The sequence below is a fragment of the Macrosteles quadrilineatus genome, unplaced genomic scaffold, assembly GCF_028750875.1.
Source record: "Macrosteles quadrilineatus isolate MER2022 unplaced genomic scaffold, UCM_ALF_1.0 Scaffold_3__2_contigs__length_128488019, whole genome shotgun sequence".
NCBI lineage: Eukaryota > Metazoa > Arthropoda > Insecta > Hemiptera > Cicadellidae > Macrosteles > Macrosteles quadrilineatus.
In genome coordinates this window covers 25,071,338-25,088,426 of record NW_026542596.1, presented here as the reverse complement: position 1 = coordinate 25,088,426, position 17,089 = coordinate 25,071,338, and the positions used below count along the sequence as shown (strand labels likewise).

At 33.9% G+C, this 17,089-nt stretch overlaps 1 protein-coding gene across 1 annotated transcript in view; it reads left to right on the top strand.

Annotated features, from left to right (window-relative positions):
- Window positions 1-1,388, top strand: part of LOC128990657 (uncharacterized) — a 71,473-nt gene extending 70,085 nt beyond the window's left edge. The window contains exon 6 of the mRNA XM_054413153.1: window positions 600-1,388. Within this exon, the coding sequence (XP_054269128.1) occupies window positions 600-768 (169 nt within the window). The 3' untranslated portion in view covers window positions 769-1,388. The remainder of the gene's footprint in view (window positions 1-599) is intronic.
- Window positions 1,389-17,089: the final 15,701 nt, after the last annotated feature.

Below are 17,089 nucleotides of genomic sequence, written 5' to 3'. Positions count from 1 at the left end.
TCTTCCTTCAATGTAACATTTTCCATCATACTGCAATAAAAAAAGCCATTTTTAATATATGCGTTGAGGTTCCAAAGTGACATTTTTACTCTCTAGGGAGTAAAAAAACGTGTTTAGCCCCAAGGGAAAATAAATCAGCTGTTGTCAATTCAGTTGTAAATTTTGATTGTAAACAATTGCTTGTATCGAAAGTATGTATTGATTGTTTAATAGATTGTTGTTTATTGTTGCCTTAATGTACACTAACATAATCGTAATAGACGGAACGATTGAATCACTTCCTAAACAGCTGCTTGTTTCCTTTCTCAAATTAAATTGATAAGTTAGAAGTAGTTTTGAGAGGTTACTTTAAATGAAAACTATTTAGTTTTTTAACAGTTTGTTCAACTTATGGTGCACTATGACAAAAAATATAGTTCATCACACGGGCATAAAGTGTCTTTTCAGCCCTTGCTCATTTTCCGACCTCCGCTTCGCCTCGATGTAAAACTTGACCTCCTGAGTGATGAAATATACTATTATTCCTTTCATGGCACTTAAAATAATTGGCTTAGTTTGTTTTGCATTTTTTTCTCTAAAGTTATTGTGTTCTTCTACAGAGGAGGGAGCACTAGGCTGCAAGTAGCAGTGGAATGTCGTCTTGACGAGGAACGCGAGAGGCTCAAGAAGCTACAGGATGAACAGTTCAAGGTGCAGAGAGAACTGGACTCTAACCCGCAACCTTTCGTACTAACAGCAGTACCGAGACACCACAGCAACGTCCGATAACCTTCATCATTTAGAAATGTAGTCTTGGTAAAATCTCAGCTTGTACCACCTTTTGTATATCAAGAATCGAGTTCCGTAACATTTTTGCAATGTACCAGTACTGGACTGTTCATTATTGTAGCCTTTTATATTGTATATGGTCTGAGGTTTTGTAACTAATGGATATTCATTTATAATCCTGCCTGATTTATTATTCTTAAGAACTTAAGAGAATTTACTGGTTTTACATTACAGTACTTGAAAATGATTAAGTTTGGGTTAACCATGAATCTACATAAGTTACTGAATAAAAAATATGTAGGCTATATTTCAAAATTTAGATTGTTGAATAATAAGAACATAACCCAGTTTCAGTTAACATCTAACTAAACTGGATTCTACAATAACAGAAAAGATAAATATCTCACCTAAATACATTCATAAGTGTAATTGTACTAAATTTAGTGTAAATATATGTTTAGTTTTTCTGTACAAATTTCAGTTACAGCCAAGATTGTGCCCATTTTATTTCCCGTACCAAAGCAAACCGAGTGGTGCTGTAAAGAAGAGTCTAGTTGTTTTTTTATTTATGTTAATAATTTATGTTACCTGTTGTAAATAAATTAAGTTTATTTTTCTTACCTTTGCGTGCTTTATTTTAGTTTTAAGAAATTGCTTTAGTTAAATAAATTAATCTGTGTATGCTTATTGAAGTGAATAATATCTATTTAAAAAAAAGAAGAATATTATTGTTGACAAAACAAAATAGTTTTTTATGTAGTCTATTTTCAAATAAAGTGCCTTTGTCTGTTTTTGTCAGAAAAAAACGTAACAACAGGCACATTTTTTGAGAAATTATAATGTGGCGTAAATTAATTTAAATAATTAATTAATTCAAGTTTGAGATATGTTAATGGCCTTAAAAAGACTGAAAATACATAAATGGACGTATAAGTAAAGAATATAACTGTATGTCAGTTTTATTCCTCTGATAATCCTTGCACTATTATTTCAAACCTAACGAGTTTCTTTAAATGAACTGATAATTGAATTATACTTGTAAGCAGCATAGTACATAGTGTTTCAAAAATCAGTTTATTGATGAAGTGCGTTTGTTTGAAGCAATTAATAAAACATTTTTAATTATATTATAGTTTTACTGAAAGTGAATTTACACTAAACATATTTTATTAACTAAAACAAAGTCTTCAAAATGTTTTCCACTTACATTAATGCATTTTTCACAAGGGTTTTTTACACTTGTATGTAACAATATTTTTGCAATGATTTTTATCGTGGTTTAAGGCTTCAAATTCTCTTGCGATAGCTGCTCTAAATAGCAGAACATCTAGGGGCCATTAGACAAAAACTTTATTTTTAATTACCCCCCAAACAGAAAAGTCTCAGGGTGTAAGATCGAAGGACCTTGTGGGCTAATCAGTTCACAAGAGAATTTGAATCCTTAAACAACAACAAAAATCTATGCAAAAATATTGTTACAGATGTAAAAAAGCTCTGTGAAAAATGTATTGAATTTAATGGAAAGCATTTTGAAAGATTTTTTAAAGTTTACAACCTATGAGAAAAAAGATATTACTATGGTAAATTCATTTTCAATAAAATTATAATATAAAAAAATATTTATATTTTGCTTAAAAAAATACACTTACTGATTTTTGAAACACAAACATCCTGTATAATACAAATTAGTTTTCTTCATTGTAGTATATTTGTGTATAGTTAAAATAAGCTTTATATATTCAAATATATTTAAACTTTTGTAATAATAATAATTTTTTTATGAATGTTAACTGTGTTTTAATATTACACATTTCTCATGGAAGCTAATAGGCCTACAAGTAAATTACATAACACTTAATTTCTATTCATAACTATTGCTGGTTTAGCTTTGTAACAGACCGACATAAGAAGTATTTGATAAACGATAATATGCCTACAAGATCCCATTGAAATAGTAGATTACTGGTAGTTAATGGATCACCTGTCACCTGTCTATCCTAAAGAAATTCAGTAACTTTTTGATCATTTGAAACTGGACCCAATGTCATTGTTTATTGGAGCTTTTGATGAATTTTCCTGGCTAAAAAAAACCTACTAGTCTTCGAATAGAAACATTGCCTACGAATAGAACAATATTGAAAAGTTAATGATAGAAGACAAACATACCAAAGACATGTCGCTCCATTCTACACTCTTATTGCATTCATCTTTGGATTAAAATACGCCCAATTTCGCCCTTGTCTTGGTTGGTAATAAAATAATAAGATAGGTAGGCCTATGTGAGAAGTTGCTGGTTACTCTCGGACCAATGTGTATGGTAGGTCAGTGGAAGAACACAAAAGTTTCCTTTTAATTTCTCTAATATTTTGGTCAGCTTCAGTTTCCCGGGCTAGAATAGTTGCATTTATATGTTCAGAAGATATTTCAAAAAATGTTCTAAATGTAGGAAGGTAACTTCATTGTTAAGGAAAATGTCTAAGGTTTCAGAATGTTGAGTGAGTGGCTCTGGATAAACAATCAACGTTAGAATTTTCGTCCCCTTTCTTTAAACGTATTGAATAGTTAAACCCTAATAGAAAAGATGCATAACGGAGTAGTTGGCTGGAAGTCATGGAAGGTAAGGATTTGCTTTCATGGAAAATTCCTGAAAGAGGGGCATTATCTGTAATTAAGGTGAAGTGAAGTCCATATCCATACAGATAAAATTGTAAAAATGACTGACTCCAAACACGATACCAAGAGCTTGTCGATCGAGCTGACTATAATTTCGCTCTGGTGGAGTTAAGGATCTGGATGCGTAAGCGATCAGTTTCTCTTCATCATCAATTATGTGACTCATTACAGCTGCAATTCCAGTAGGACTCTGGGATCACATGTTAGAACGATTAGACGATGGGGGTCATATGGTACTAGAACTCTTTTTGAGGTTATTTCCTCCTTGAGACAATCAAATGCAGGTTGACAATCTATTGACCAATGAAATCTTCTATTTTTCTGGAGAAGCTGTCGAAGATGTGTTGTTTTTTGTAGATAGGTCTGGGATGAACCGAGCCTAGTACGTAACCATTCCAATGAATTTCCGGACCTCATCAATATTACTTGGTTGAGGCATATTACAAAACAGCTCTAATCGTTTCTGTCTGGACTTAAAGAAATTTGATTGTACTTAATCACATGACCAAGATAGTCAATTTGTTCGCAGAAGAATTTGCATTCGCCTTTGTTTAGATGCAAGTCGTTCACATATAGGAACTATATACATATCTTCAATTGATTTATAGTTTTTGTAAGTACTGTAACCTTAACTGTAACTTTGCCCAATGGTTTAAAAACATTATTTGTATAAGCACGGAAATACACATTAGTTATGTCAAGATTGTCATTGAGATTTAACTCATTGAAAGCCTTTTCTGAGATTAGTAATCCTGCTCCGGAATCTATCCCAAATTGCATTGGCTTGTTATGATTGAAACTGTAGCAAACTACTTTTGTGAATCGGGTAAATTTGATCATTTGTTCTGGTCAAATATGTCTATGATATTAGGTTTGGTAACTGGGAAGAACTTCAGTGATTTTATTTAAGCCTGGATTTTGGGAGAGCTTTATCGAATTTCACTAATTTTTTCTCATCGAAAATGAAGTTACTATCTAGTTGGTCGTTATATATTTGCCACGCATAACTCATTAAATCTGTCAGTAGTTAACCTATACTTGAGGACTCATTCTGCTACACAGCGTTTAAATAAGACGGAATATCCCAGAAATAATAAAATTGTTTTTTTTTTTTTAATTGAGTACAGTAATTCAGTATTTTGAGCCCTACTGATTCAAACGATCAAAAGCTTAAATTATGGCCTATAGTTTTATGATTATTTAAATTCTAAAACATATAAAAAATTAACTATACTGGAGCTATTGATTCTATAGTCATAGAATATGCTTATCAAAATTATTTTTATGTTGGTTGAACATAGTTTTTTGGTTGGACATGTTAATACTGTTCAATACTGGACTTATTATCCTACACTTATATAAGCCAAGTATGAATGGAGATAAGTGTAGGATGAGTGGCGTGATCTTGTAGTCTTGTTAGTGACTAAGGCCGACATTCCTTAGACACAGCTGTTAATTAATAGCCCATACAGCTAATGGCAACTAAGGGACCTACACAGTTTATAGTGGAATCCGAACCACATGATGGTGTTGGGGACACATAGGTATGTTTACCTTGCGTTTGCTTGAAACTCGTCCGATTTGAATAGCTAATAGCTTAAATGAAAGCCAGTATTTCACTGAAGGTTCTGGGACAAAAATATACAGAGTTATATAATTAAAACTGGTGAAATACATCTTAAATTTGTATTTCATTGTATTGTGTTTTTGGTCGAACAGTAGGTAAATATATGCCGGTGCTTGATGTGAAATCTTTGTGTGCATGCCTTCAATTTGAGACCTCAATAATGAAAATCAGTCGGGTAGAAGAGCCAAACGAACTCGGAAAAGAAACCAATTTTTTTATATATATTAGATAACCTGTTGCTCGAAATCGAGCAAAATTACAACTTGTAATAAAATAATGAAGAACAAAAACCATAAATACCCCCGCCGCAGCAAACCTGCCGACTAAGCGAATTTCCATTCATCTTAATTGATTTTCAATTAAATATATTTTAATAACATTAGGTTTAACGAGTAGGTTTGCTGCTACAAGGAAACTAATAAAGTGTGTTTTTTTGTAAAATATTGATAGCTTAGTACAAAATAAATAAATTTGATCAAAATACAAAATATATCCATAAACAAGCAAACTACAACATTTGACAATATTCTCCATAAGAATAACATGGGAATTTTAAATTTACAATTTTTTTTTAATTTTCTCCGTTACTATTAACCGAACAAAAATACTTTTATATACTAAATTAATTGTTTTTTAAGCTCTTTAAAAAGGTCTAAAGAGAAATTGGGAAATTTTGTGTTTTGAGGGTCAAAAGTGAGAAAAACCAATTTTTACCCAATAAAACCCCCCGTAAAGCCCCGTTCCCAGGGTCTGATCATGCTGGTTCGCGAACTCATTCAAGTTTATCCCGCTTTACACCTTTAAACCAAATTTCATCAAAATCGGACAAAAAGTACTCAAGTTATCGCGTTCACGGACGTATATATATGTCTATATATATATATACTAGTTAACCGCCCGTGCTCCGCCACGGGAATATTGTCAGCAATAAATGAAATAATAATTAACAAATACTGTTTATCTTTGTATTTTATTTAGGGGTTGTTTAATTTTTTACATGAAATAGAACTGATAGTTTGCCTGTATAAACTATTTTATGTTAATCAAATAACCGATATATTATTTTAACCAAATGAATGTTTTATAATTCGAGTTTCATTTGAAAAATAAATAGTATACCGGTACGAACTGGACAATGCTGATAACCTAATAAGCAGATATTTTGGATATTTAGATAATTTGTTCAAGTATAGTCCTGTATTCGTCGTTTTTTTCATTACATTTGTTGTATGGAATAAAGATAGTCACTTAGCCTACATGTAAATCACGCATCAACAGTTGGTCGCATTACACGAATCTTTGACCCATACTGTGAGTAAATGCCGTGTTTACGTCGTATATATAAATTTGGTCATACTTTGTTCAATGTTAGAGGGTATTAACGGTTCAATTTGATGGAAAAGGAGTCGTGGATTTTAAAACTATTTAGACTACCACTACCAGAAAGATGTTGATTCAAGTGAGACTTAGAACTCATGGAATCTATTGTTCATGGAACAAATCTGCCATTTCAAATGCAGATTTGTATTATATTTTACTCAAATAGTTTTTTTGTCTCTTTTGACCCTTAATACTTTTTTTATAGTCGCTGTTGATAAGATCTTCCATAAACTTAAAATGTTGATAAGGAGTTCATTTTACCTTCCCCTTGTGACAACATAAGGAAAAAATATTTGTGTCCCAGTTAGTCTGTTCTGACTCAAAATTCATAGATTTGCAGTACTGACAAATCCAATCTAACGACCCCAATTAAAACAAATTGGTATTTTTTAGAAGGGACTTCCAGAGCACATTTAACACCATCACTGCTCTTTACCTTTTTAGTTCGATGGTTCTCTACATGTATTTTTTCGTTCTGTATGTCTCTTTACGCCCGGTTAATGATTACCTTTTCTTTTTTTTTGTACTTTTCACATCCTGGGGTTAATGATAAAGTTTTATAACGCTATAATGACCCGAGACAACTTTGCCATTAAACATCAAGTCAGATACTTATTCGCCAGAACCGAAATCGTAAGCCACAGTTTCTCAAGCAACTTCCCTGTGTAGGCATACTCGAAAAAATATAGTTAGGGTATAGTTCACTGATAAATTGTAGTTCCAAATATCCCAGCGTACTCGCCATCTCGAGAAGGTAAAATTTGGACGTCGAACACTGATCTTGAGTAAGATTAATCACTTACGATAAAATGTTTGTATGTTTACCAATCATTAGCAATAATCTGTACAACTTGCAAGCGGATTGTTCTAATGGCTATAGAGAATAAATTATAATGATCAAAACAATAAGTTTCCGTCCCCTACTATGGGTATTATTTCACATTCCATACTCAAACTTAAACTCAATTACCGTTTTCCTTCGGATCACTTTGCAGGAAAACTAAAACATTTTTGTGTCCCAGTTAGTCTGTTCTGACTCGAAATTCATAGATTTAAAGTAGTGACAAATCCAATCTAACGACCCCAATTCAAAAAAATTTGTATTTTTTTGTAGGGACTTCCAGAGAACATTTAACACCAACACTGCTCTTTACCTTTTTAGTTCGATGGTTCTATATATTTTGTTTCGTTCGGTATGTCTCTTAACGCCCGGTTAATGATTACCTTTTTTTCTTTTTGTACTTTTCACACCCTGGGGATAATGATAAAGTTTTATAACGCTATAATGACCCGAGTCAACATTGCCATTAAACATCAAGTCACATACTTCTTCGCCAGAACCGAATGGTAAGTCACAGTTTCTCAAGGAACTTCCCTGTGTACTTGAAAAAAATTCACTGATATATTGTAGTTCCACGTATCCCAGCGTACTCGCCATCTCGAGAAGGTAAAGTTTGGTACCACTGAACGTACTGATCTTGACTTGAGTAAGATTCGTCACCTACTATAAAATGTTTGTATGTTTTCCACTCATTAGCAATTATATGTACAACTTGCAAGCGGATTTCCCCATGATTATTCTGGTGGCCGTAGAGAATAAATTATATTGATCAAAACAATAAGTTTCCGTTCCCTACTATGCGTATCATTTCACATTTCATACTCAAACTTAAACTCAATCACCACTTTCCTTCAGATCACTTTACAGGAAAACTAACACATTTCAAAAATAAGTTAACAAATACACTTTCCTTGATCAAAATCGTGTGTTTATAAGGTCCGTGAAGTTGGCGTACCCATATTAGCGTATCCACTTTTGATCATTCCAATCGTTAGTTCATCGTTAGTTCTCGATAGTTCCCAAATTTTGTCGTTAGTTCTCAAAAAATAAAAAAGTTATAGCCGATAATAAGTGGGTACGCTAACTTCACACTTCCGGGTTCTAGCGCACGCCGTTCCCTGATGAGAAATGTTTACATCTATATATCAATCGTTAGTTCTTCGTTAGTTCTCGATAGTTCTCCAATATTAACGTTAGTTCTCAAAAAATAAAAAAGTTACGAGGCATACAAAGTGGGTACGCCAACTTCACAATTATAGAATTTCCAGCGGGCACACTTTTTTGAATAAAAATGCTTACACCTATATACCAATCGTTAGTTCTTCGTTAGTTCTCGATAGTTCTCCAATATTAACGTTAGTTCTCAAAAAATAAAAAAGTTACGAGGCATACAAAGTGGGTACGCCAACTTCACAATTATAGAATTTCCAGCGGGCACACTTTTTTGAATAAAAATGCTTACACCTATATACCAATCGTTAGTTCTTCGTTAGTTCTCGATAGTTCTCCAATATTAACGTTAGTTCTCAAAAAATAAAAAAGTCACGAGGCATATAAAGTGGGTACGCCAACTTCACAATTATAGAATTTCCAGCGGGCACACTTTTTTTGAATAAAAATGCTTACATGTATATACCAATCGTTAGTTCTTTGTTAGTTCTCGATAGTTCTCCAATATTAACGTTCGTTCTAAAAAAATAAAAAAGTTACGAGGCATACAAAGTGGGTACGCAAACTTTACAGTTATACAATTTCCAGCGGGCACAGTTTTCTGACTATAAATGCTTATATCTATATCTACATGTGTCTACACACATGTGTTGTTTTCCCACCAACTGTTCGTTTCGAGAATGGCAAAAATATTCCTTCACTTCGATGTGTGCAAAAATACCGGCAATGAACGGAAAACACGAGCACGAGCATTTGCTGTCATACTACTCGCGATTCGGCGAGTTGCTGTTCTGTACTTTGCGTGGGTACAGTCTGGAGCCGGCTAAAGGCATGGAACTTGAATAAAATCCCCTTTTTTCAAATCATTAAACTAAATTTCAATTAATATTTTATTATAAATAATTTATCATAAGATAACAATATTTATTCTCGGTATATATTAATAACCTAACACTTTTAATTTTGAACGTATTTTGAAATTGTTTAAGAACGATGCTGTGAATGTTTGAAAGAATAGTTGAGGGTACGTTTTTGAGAAAAATCGAGAACTAACGAAGAACTAGGTATATAGATATAAGCATTTATAGTCAGAAAACTGTGCCCGCTAGAAATTGTATGATTGTGAAGTTTGCGTACCCACTTTGTATGACTCGTAAATATTTTTATTTTTGAGAACTAACGTAAATATTGAAAAACTATCGAGAACTAACAAAGAACTAACGATTGGTATATAGATATAAGCATTTTTATTCAAAAAACTGTGCCCGCTGGAAATTGTATAACTGTAAAGTTGGCGTACCCACTTTGTATGCCTCGTAACTTTTTTATTTTTGGAGAACTAACGTTAATATTGGAGAACTATCGAGAACTAACGAAGAACTAACGATTGGTATATAGATGTAAGCATTTTTATTCAAAAAAGTGTGCTCGCTGGAAATTCTATAATTGTGAAGCTGGCGTACCCACTTTGTATGCCTCGTAACTTATTTATTTTTAGAGAACTAACGTTAATATTGGAGAACTATCGAGAACTAACGAAGAACTAACGATTGGTATATAGATGTAAGCATTTTTATTCAAAAAAGTGTGCCCGCTGGAAATTCTATAATTGTGAAGTTGGCGTAACCACTTTGTATGCCTCGTAACTTTTTTATTTTTTGAGAACTAACGTTAATATTGGAGAACTATCGAGAACTAACGAAGAACTAACGATTGACATATAGATATAAACATTTTTAGTCAGAAAACGGTGCCCGCTGGAAATTCTATAATTGTGAAGTTAGCGTACACTTTGTATGCCTCGTAACTTTTTTATTTTTTGAGAACTAACGTTAATATTGGAGAACTATCGAGAACTAACGAAGAACTAACGATTGGTATATAGATGTAAGCATTTTTATTCAAAAAAGTGTGCCCGCTGGAAATTCTATAATTGTGAAGTTGGCGTACCCACTTTGTATGCCTCGTAACTTATTTATTTTTTGAGAACCAACGTTAATATTGGAGAACTATCGAGAACTAACGAAGAACTAACGATTGGTATATAGATGTAAGCATTTTTATTAAAAAAAGTGTGCCCGCTGGAAATTCTATAATTGTGAAGTTGGCGTACCCACTTTGTGTGCCTCGTAACTTTTTTATTTTTTGAGAACTAACGTTATTATTGGAGACCTATCGAGAACTAACGAAGAACTAACGATTGGTATATAGATGTAAGCATTTTTGTTCAAAAAAGTGTGCCCGCTGGAAATTTTATAATTGTGAAGTTGGCGTACCCACTTTGTATGCCTCGTAACTTATTTATTTTTTTAGAACCAACGTTAATATTGGAGAACTATCGAGAACTAACGAAGAACTAACGATTGGTGTATAGATGTAAGCATTTTTGTTCAAAAAAGTGTGCCCGCTGGAAATTCTATAATTGTGAAGTTGGCGTACCCACTTTGTGTGCCTCGTAACTTATTTATTTTTTGAGAACCAACGTTAATATTGGAGAACTATCGAGAACTAACGAAGAACTAACGATTGGTATATAGATGTAAGCATTTTTATTAAAAAAAAGTGTGCCCGCTGGAAATTCTATAATTGTGAAGTTGGCGTACCCACTTTGTGTGCCTCGTAACTTTTTTATTTTTTGAGAACTAACGTTATTATTGGAGACCTATCGAGAACTAACGAAGAACTAACGATTGGTATATAGATGTAAGCATTTTTATTCAAAAAAGTGTGCCCGCTGGAAATTTTATAATTGTGAAGTTGGCGTACCCACTTTGTATCCCTCGTAACTTATTTATTTTTTTAGAACCAACGTTAATATTGGAGAACTATCGAGAACTAACGAAGAACTAACGATTGGTATATAGATGTAAGCATTTTTGTTCAAAAAAGTGTGCCCGCTGGAAATTCTATAATTGTGAAGTTGGCGTACCCACTTTGTGTGCCTCGTAACTTTTTTATTTTTTGAGAACTAACGTTATTATTGGAGAACTATCGAGAACTAACGAAGAACTAACGATTGGTATATAGATGTAAGCATTTTTATTAAAAAAGTGTGCCCGCTGGAAATTCTATAATTGTGAAGTTGGCGTACCCACTTTGTATGCCTCGTAACTTTTTTATTTTTTGAGAACTAACGTTAATATTGGAGAACTATCGAGAACTAACGAAGAACTAACGATTGATATATAGATGTAAACATTTCTCATCAGGAAACGGCGTGTGCTAGAACCCGGAAGTGTGAAGTTAGCGTACCCACTTATTATCGGCTATAACTTTTTTATTTTTTGAGAACTAACGACAAAATTTGGGAACTATCAAGAACTAACGATGAACTAACGATTGGTATGATCAAAAGTGGATACGCTAATATGGGTACGCCAACTTCACGGACCTGTGTTTATAAACAGAAACTCCAAGTTTAATAATTGCACACTGAAAGTGAGGTTATAAAAATAATAACAAATGTCTGACAAAACATTAAACAGCTGACGAATAATTTATAAACTGTGTATTATATTCTTCAATAAGAATTGTATTGACTCGACCTTAAAAGGGCTGTAGGTCGTAGCCCTTAGAAAAAACGTAAATTCCAAGGAAGTTCGGCAAATCTACACACTATCCCCTTTAATTTGAGACATAAATCTTGTAAATCGGTCCAGTAATTACTGAGAAAACAGTGTTACAACTGTGTATTAAATATACAGGGTGTTCATTTGAAAACTTTCCATATCTGTTGTGTGCAAAGGTAAGGCTTTTTACACTTGTTTGTTCTCATTTCCCCCTAATTTGGACATGCCAAATCCAATAAAATTATTTTCAATTTCGAAAAATGCCCCAAAAGGGCCCAATTTGGGGGGTAGGGGTGCTTTTTGAGAAATTTTCAAATGTAAACATGGGTTGTGTGATACATCAATTTAAAGGTATAATCATCCCGACTATTTTGGTGCAATAAAAATTTAATTATCTTTAACCGTATTTACAGGGTGGGTCAAAACGTTTTAAAAAAGGACTTTGAGGTTATGTACCGTATTACCCGAACTACTGAACGTAACAGCGCCAAATTTATTCCCAAGCTTATTCTTGATCTACTCTTTAAGATAACTTGTAATAAGGGCATTTTCCATGTTATTTTCTAATTTAAAAAAAATCTAAAATTTGAAGAATAAAAGAAAGGTGAAAACTCAAAATTCTTAAATAGCAAGGTATAACAAATTTCATACCACGTGAAAGGTCCTTTTTTAACAAACATTTTACGTATTTAAGTTTTCTTTCTATCTCTTACCGTTTACAAATTTCAGCAGAAAAACTGAATTTTCTATGGTAAAATTATAACTAGTTTTCTAACAAAACACATTGCACTTTGCTCAACGATGTATTATGATTAATTACAAATTGATCAACTACTTTTACTTGTGTCAGTACATCTTGGACCCTTCATCCTGTTCTTTTCTCATTGGTAACTGAGCCAGTTTCAGAAATTTCCTAACTAAATCATTTACAGCTTTATGACTTAAGGTCTTACCTAGATATTTATTGTTAAACACTTTGCAGTTATCCTGAAACACTTTTGTTCTGCCCAATAAGTAAAAATGAAGTCTATTTTTAAGTGTACACCATATTCGATTAGATACTACAGAAAATAGTACTTTTTGAAATTAGTACTACCATCGACTAGTCAATGGTACTACAGAAAGCGGCCCACATGTAGGTTGTCCTCATCAGCTATAAGACTTGTTTTTCACAAATTAAAACGTAATGACTTGTTTGTCAATCAGGGTATCAATAATTATGAATTGTTTCCTTCAGATAATGCACCATTAAATGTGTCTAAAGACGAATTTTGGCTGTTTTATTAGAAAACTAGTTACAATATTACTATGGAAAATTCAGTTTTTCTACTGTAATTTTTAAACGGTAAGAGATAGAAAGATAACTTAAATACGTTAAATGTTTGTTAAAAAAGGACCTTTCACGTGGTATGAAATTTGTTATACCTTGCTATTTAAGAATTTTGAGTTTTCACCTTTCTTTTATTCTTCAAATTTTAGATTTTTTTTAAATTAGAAAATAACATGGAAAATGCCCTTATTACAATTTATCTTAAAGAGTAGATCAAGAATAAGCTTGGGAATAAATTTGGCGCTGTTACGTTCAGTAGTTCGGGTAATACGGTACATAACCTCAAAGTCCTTTTTTAAAACGTTTTGACCCACCCTGTAAATACGGTTAAAGATAATTACATTTTTATTGCACCAAAATAGTCGGGATGATTATACCTTTAAATTGATGTATCACACAACCCATGTTTACATTTGAAAATTTCTCAAAAAGCACCCCTACCCCCCAAATTGGGCCCTTTTGGGGCATTTTTCGAAATTGAAAATAATTTTATTGGATTTGGCATGTCCAAATTAGGGGGAAATGAGAACAAACAAGTGTAAAAAGCCTTACCTTTGCACACAACAGATATGGAAAGTTTTCAAATGAACACCCTGTATAGATACATATATAAAAATTTGAACGAATGGTGTTTTTGGCCTCTGGGGACATCAAAATGAAAAAGTAAATCGGTCTCGGGTCTAGGTCTTACCGTGCCACCTACGGTAATAGCTACTTCCCTATAGGGAAATTCGCTAACAGCAAAACATCAATCATAGAGTCACTCTAAAGTAATATCTATGACTGATTATAGAAATGTGAAAAATATTATGTTATAAAAATTATAAAAGTAATCTACGGTACAATATTTATATATATATATATCCGTGTCCATACTGCTTCGGTGATGTCAACCACACACTGTAAAGTGAGCAACCTAAATCCCTCTCTTGACGCCAACCAGTACAACACGTACTATAGCATTGTTAAATTATTTCTACGATTTGTTCTGTTTTAGGCAGGTTTATATTAGGTGCCCCAACCAAAGTCGCCGGTTGGGAACATAACAGTTTATTTAACGACGTATCTAGAATGGATTCACATTTTACACTAATAGTTTTTGAAAAAAAAGAGATTTATTTGGCCAGCTCTGTTTTCAGCTTTAAAATAGCTGCAACATCTATAAAGGTAGCAACATTGTAGCAAGGGAATTGTACTTCTTTTGTCTCTTACTATGCACATAAGAATCTAGCTTGACTCCTTTGCGGAGCTCTTGTCCCTACAAATATCTGCTACAGTTTTAAAAGATTGGGCAAATGGGTTGGCATTGTAATCATATTTCCCGCATATTTTTCCATTGCATTTTTTGTTTGAATTGTTTTACATGCGCTCTTGGGTTCCAGTGCCAACGTCGTACTTGTAGATCTGTGTGTATTCAGGATCATGACCTTCTTGAGGAATTAGATTATCTACTCGGTGGTAAAACGTGTCATGGATCTTGAAATTGTAGATCCCCTGTGTGACCCTCTCGTCAAAATGAGCTTCAAAGCTGACCATGGCAAAGGCGGATCGAATTTAATTGACAAATTTTATCGAGATAATTTCTGGATCCAAGCCTCACAGCCCTGTTTTCAGATTTGGAGTTTCCAATAAGTTTCTGAAAGTATGAAGAATTCCGCAAATGAGGTAAACAAACCTTTCATTTATGGCAACAAAGAGTAAAAATTTTAAAATTTAACTATCTCGGTCAGTCTTTTCTTGCTTAAAACGTAAGCCACCACATGTAACGTTCATTTGTCCGAGATTTGATGTATCACCATCACCACGGCGGTACTGCCACTCTGTATCCGTCAAATTGGGAGGTTGATGCAAGCGGTCACGTTTACGTTCTCTTCAGCCACTCACAGTTCTTCGCCTTACTGGAGGCATTTAATTTTAATTTTGGATAAAATGCGAAAGTTAACCAATTAACAGAAAACACTACAAAGGAATTTTGATACGCATTGTAAATTACATGATAATATATGGTAATGTAACGGGTAACTGCACTGTGAAAAATCACTTTCAAACATTCACTTAATCACACCGAACTGTAACCAAAACTACATGATCATACAGTAAAATACGATGTAAGGTAAAGGTAAATAAATTCAACTATTACAAACATTTGTTTTCAGGTATTGCAAGGAAAAAATACAATTGAAAATACCTCAAATTCTAACTGAATAAATATTAGAATACAAAAATATAATGCTACCAATAAGATTCGATCCGGGTATCAGGGCCAATTTACCGAATAGGCACGGTAGGCACGTGCCTAAGGCGCGAGGCAATTGGCGTTTTTTTGGGGGCGCCAAAATATTGGAAAATAAAAAAGATTGGTGGTTGTATTTGCATGTGATCGCAGTAAACTTCTGATAATCCCTCGCGGCCGTGTAAACATCGTAATCGTCTCCCTTGATGTCGGCAAAACGGTAATCCTCTCCCGCGGACATATGAAGATTATCGTCTTCCGCGAATGAGGCAAAATTCTGATCTTTTCCCGCGGTCATATGGACATTATCATCATCTTGCACGATCGTGGCATAGTTCTGATCATCCCTCGTGGCCATGTAGATATCGTAATCGTCTCCCGCGGTCGTGAATACATGGTAATCGTCTCCCGCGATTGCGGCAAAATGTTAATCATGTCCCGCTGTCGTGTGGATATCATCACCGTCTTCCACGATCGCGGCAAAATTCTTGCTGTTTCCCGCGGTCATGTGGACATTATCAGATTGTGGCATAATTCCGATCATCCCTAGCAGCGTTTAAAAATCATTATTTTATCTCCAGCAGTCCTGTAGACATCGTAATCGTCTCCTGCAGTCGTGAAGACAACGTAATCGTCTCCCGCGAAAATGTTAATCATGTCCCACAGTCGTTTGGAGATCATCGTCGTCTTTCACGATTGCGCCAAAATTCTTCGTGTTTCCCGTGGTCGTGTGGACATTATCATCTTCTACCGTGATCGTGGCAATATTCTGATCATCCCTCGCGGCCGTGTGTAGACATATTATCGTTTCCTGTGGTCACGGAAACGTCACTGTTGTCATGCGCGATCACCGTATGAAAAGGTTTTTTCGCGTTTGGTGAAAAGGATTAAATTGGGTTGCTGTAGCCCCCTGGTGAAAGTGTTTTTCCTTTTTAATTATGTATTGGTATGTAGAGTAGTATAAATTATTGTAAATTGATTATAAGTTGAATGGACATCAAAGATTCTGTAGGCTAGTAAATGGACTGATACAACTCGTTCCCCACGCACAGGCTTTGCCTATGTGGGGACCATCCTTTATATGTATTATAATTTTTGTAACATATTTTTTGTCTGGAATAAATGATTTTTTGATTTGATTTGATTTGAAATCGACTGCAGGCATGCAAGCAGATCAGACGAATATTTTTCTTTAGTGGAGGTTACTTTTCCCATCTCAGGTACGGGTTGATATCATGGGGAGGAACATCTGAAACTAACCTTAACAAAATCCTGGTACTTCAGAAGAAGGCCATTAGGGCTCTCAAGGATGTTTACCTCGCAGATAGCTGCAGAGGCGCTAAAGCTCCCAACCCTCATAGCACTTTACATTTATATATATAATACGCTAAGCCGATTTTTAGAACTCCTCCCTCACTTTTGGACCGATTTTGATGATTAAAGTGTCAAAAAAATTGCCCTGATCTGTAGTTTTGCAAAGTGTTTTTCATTTTTTGAA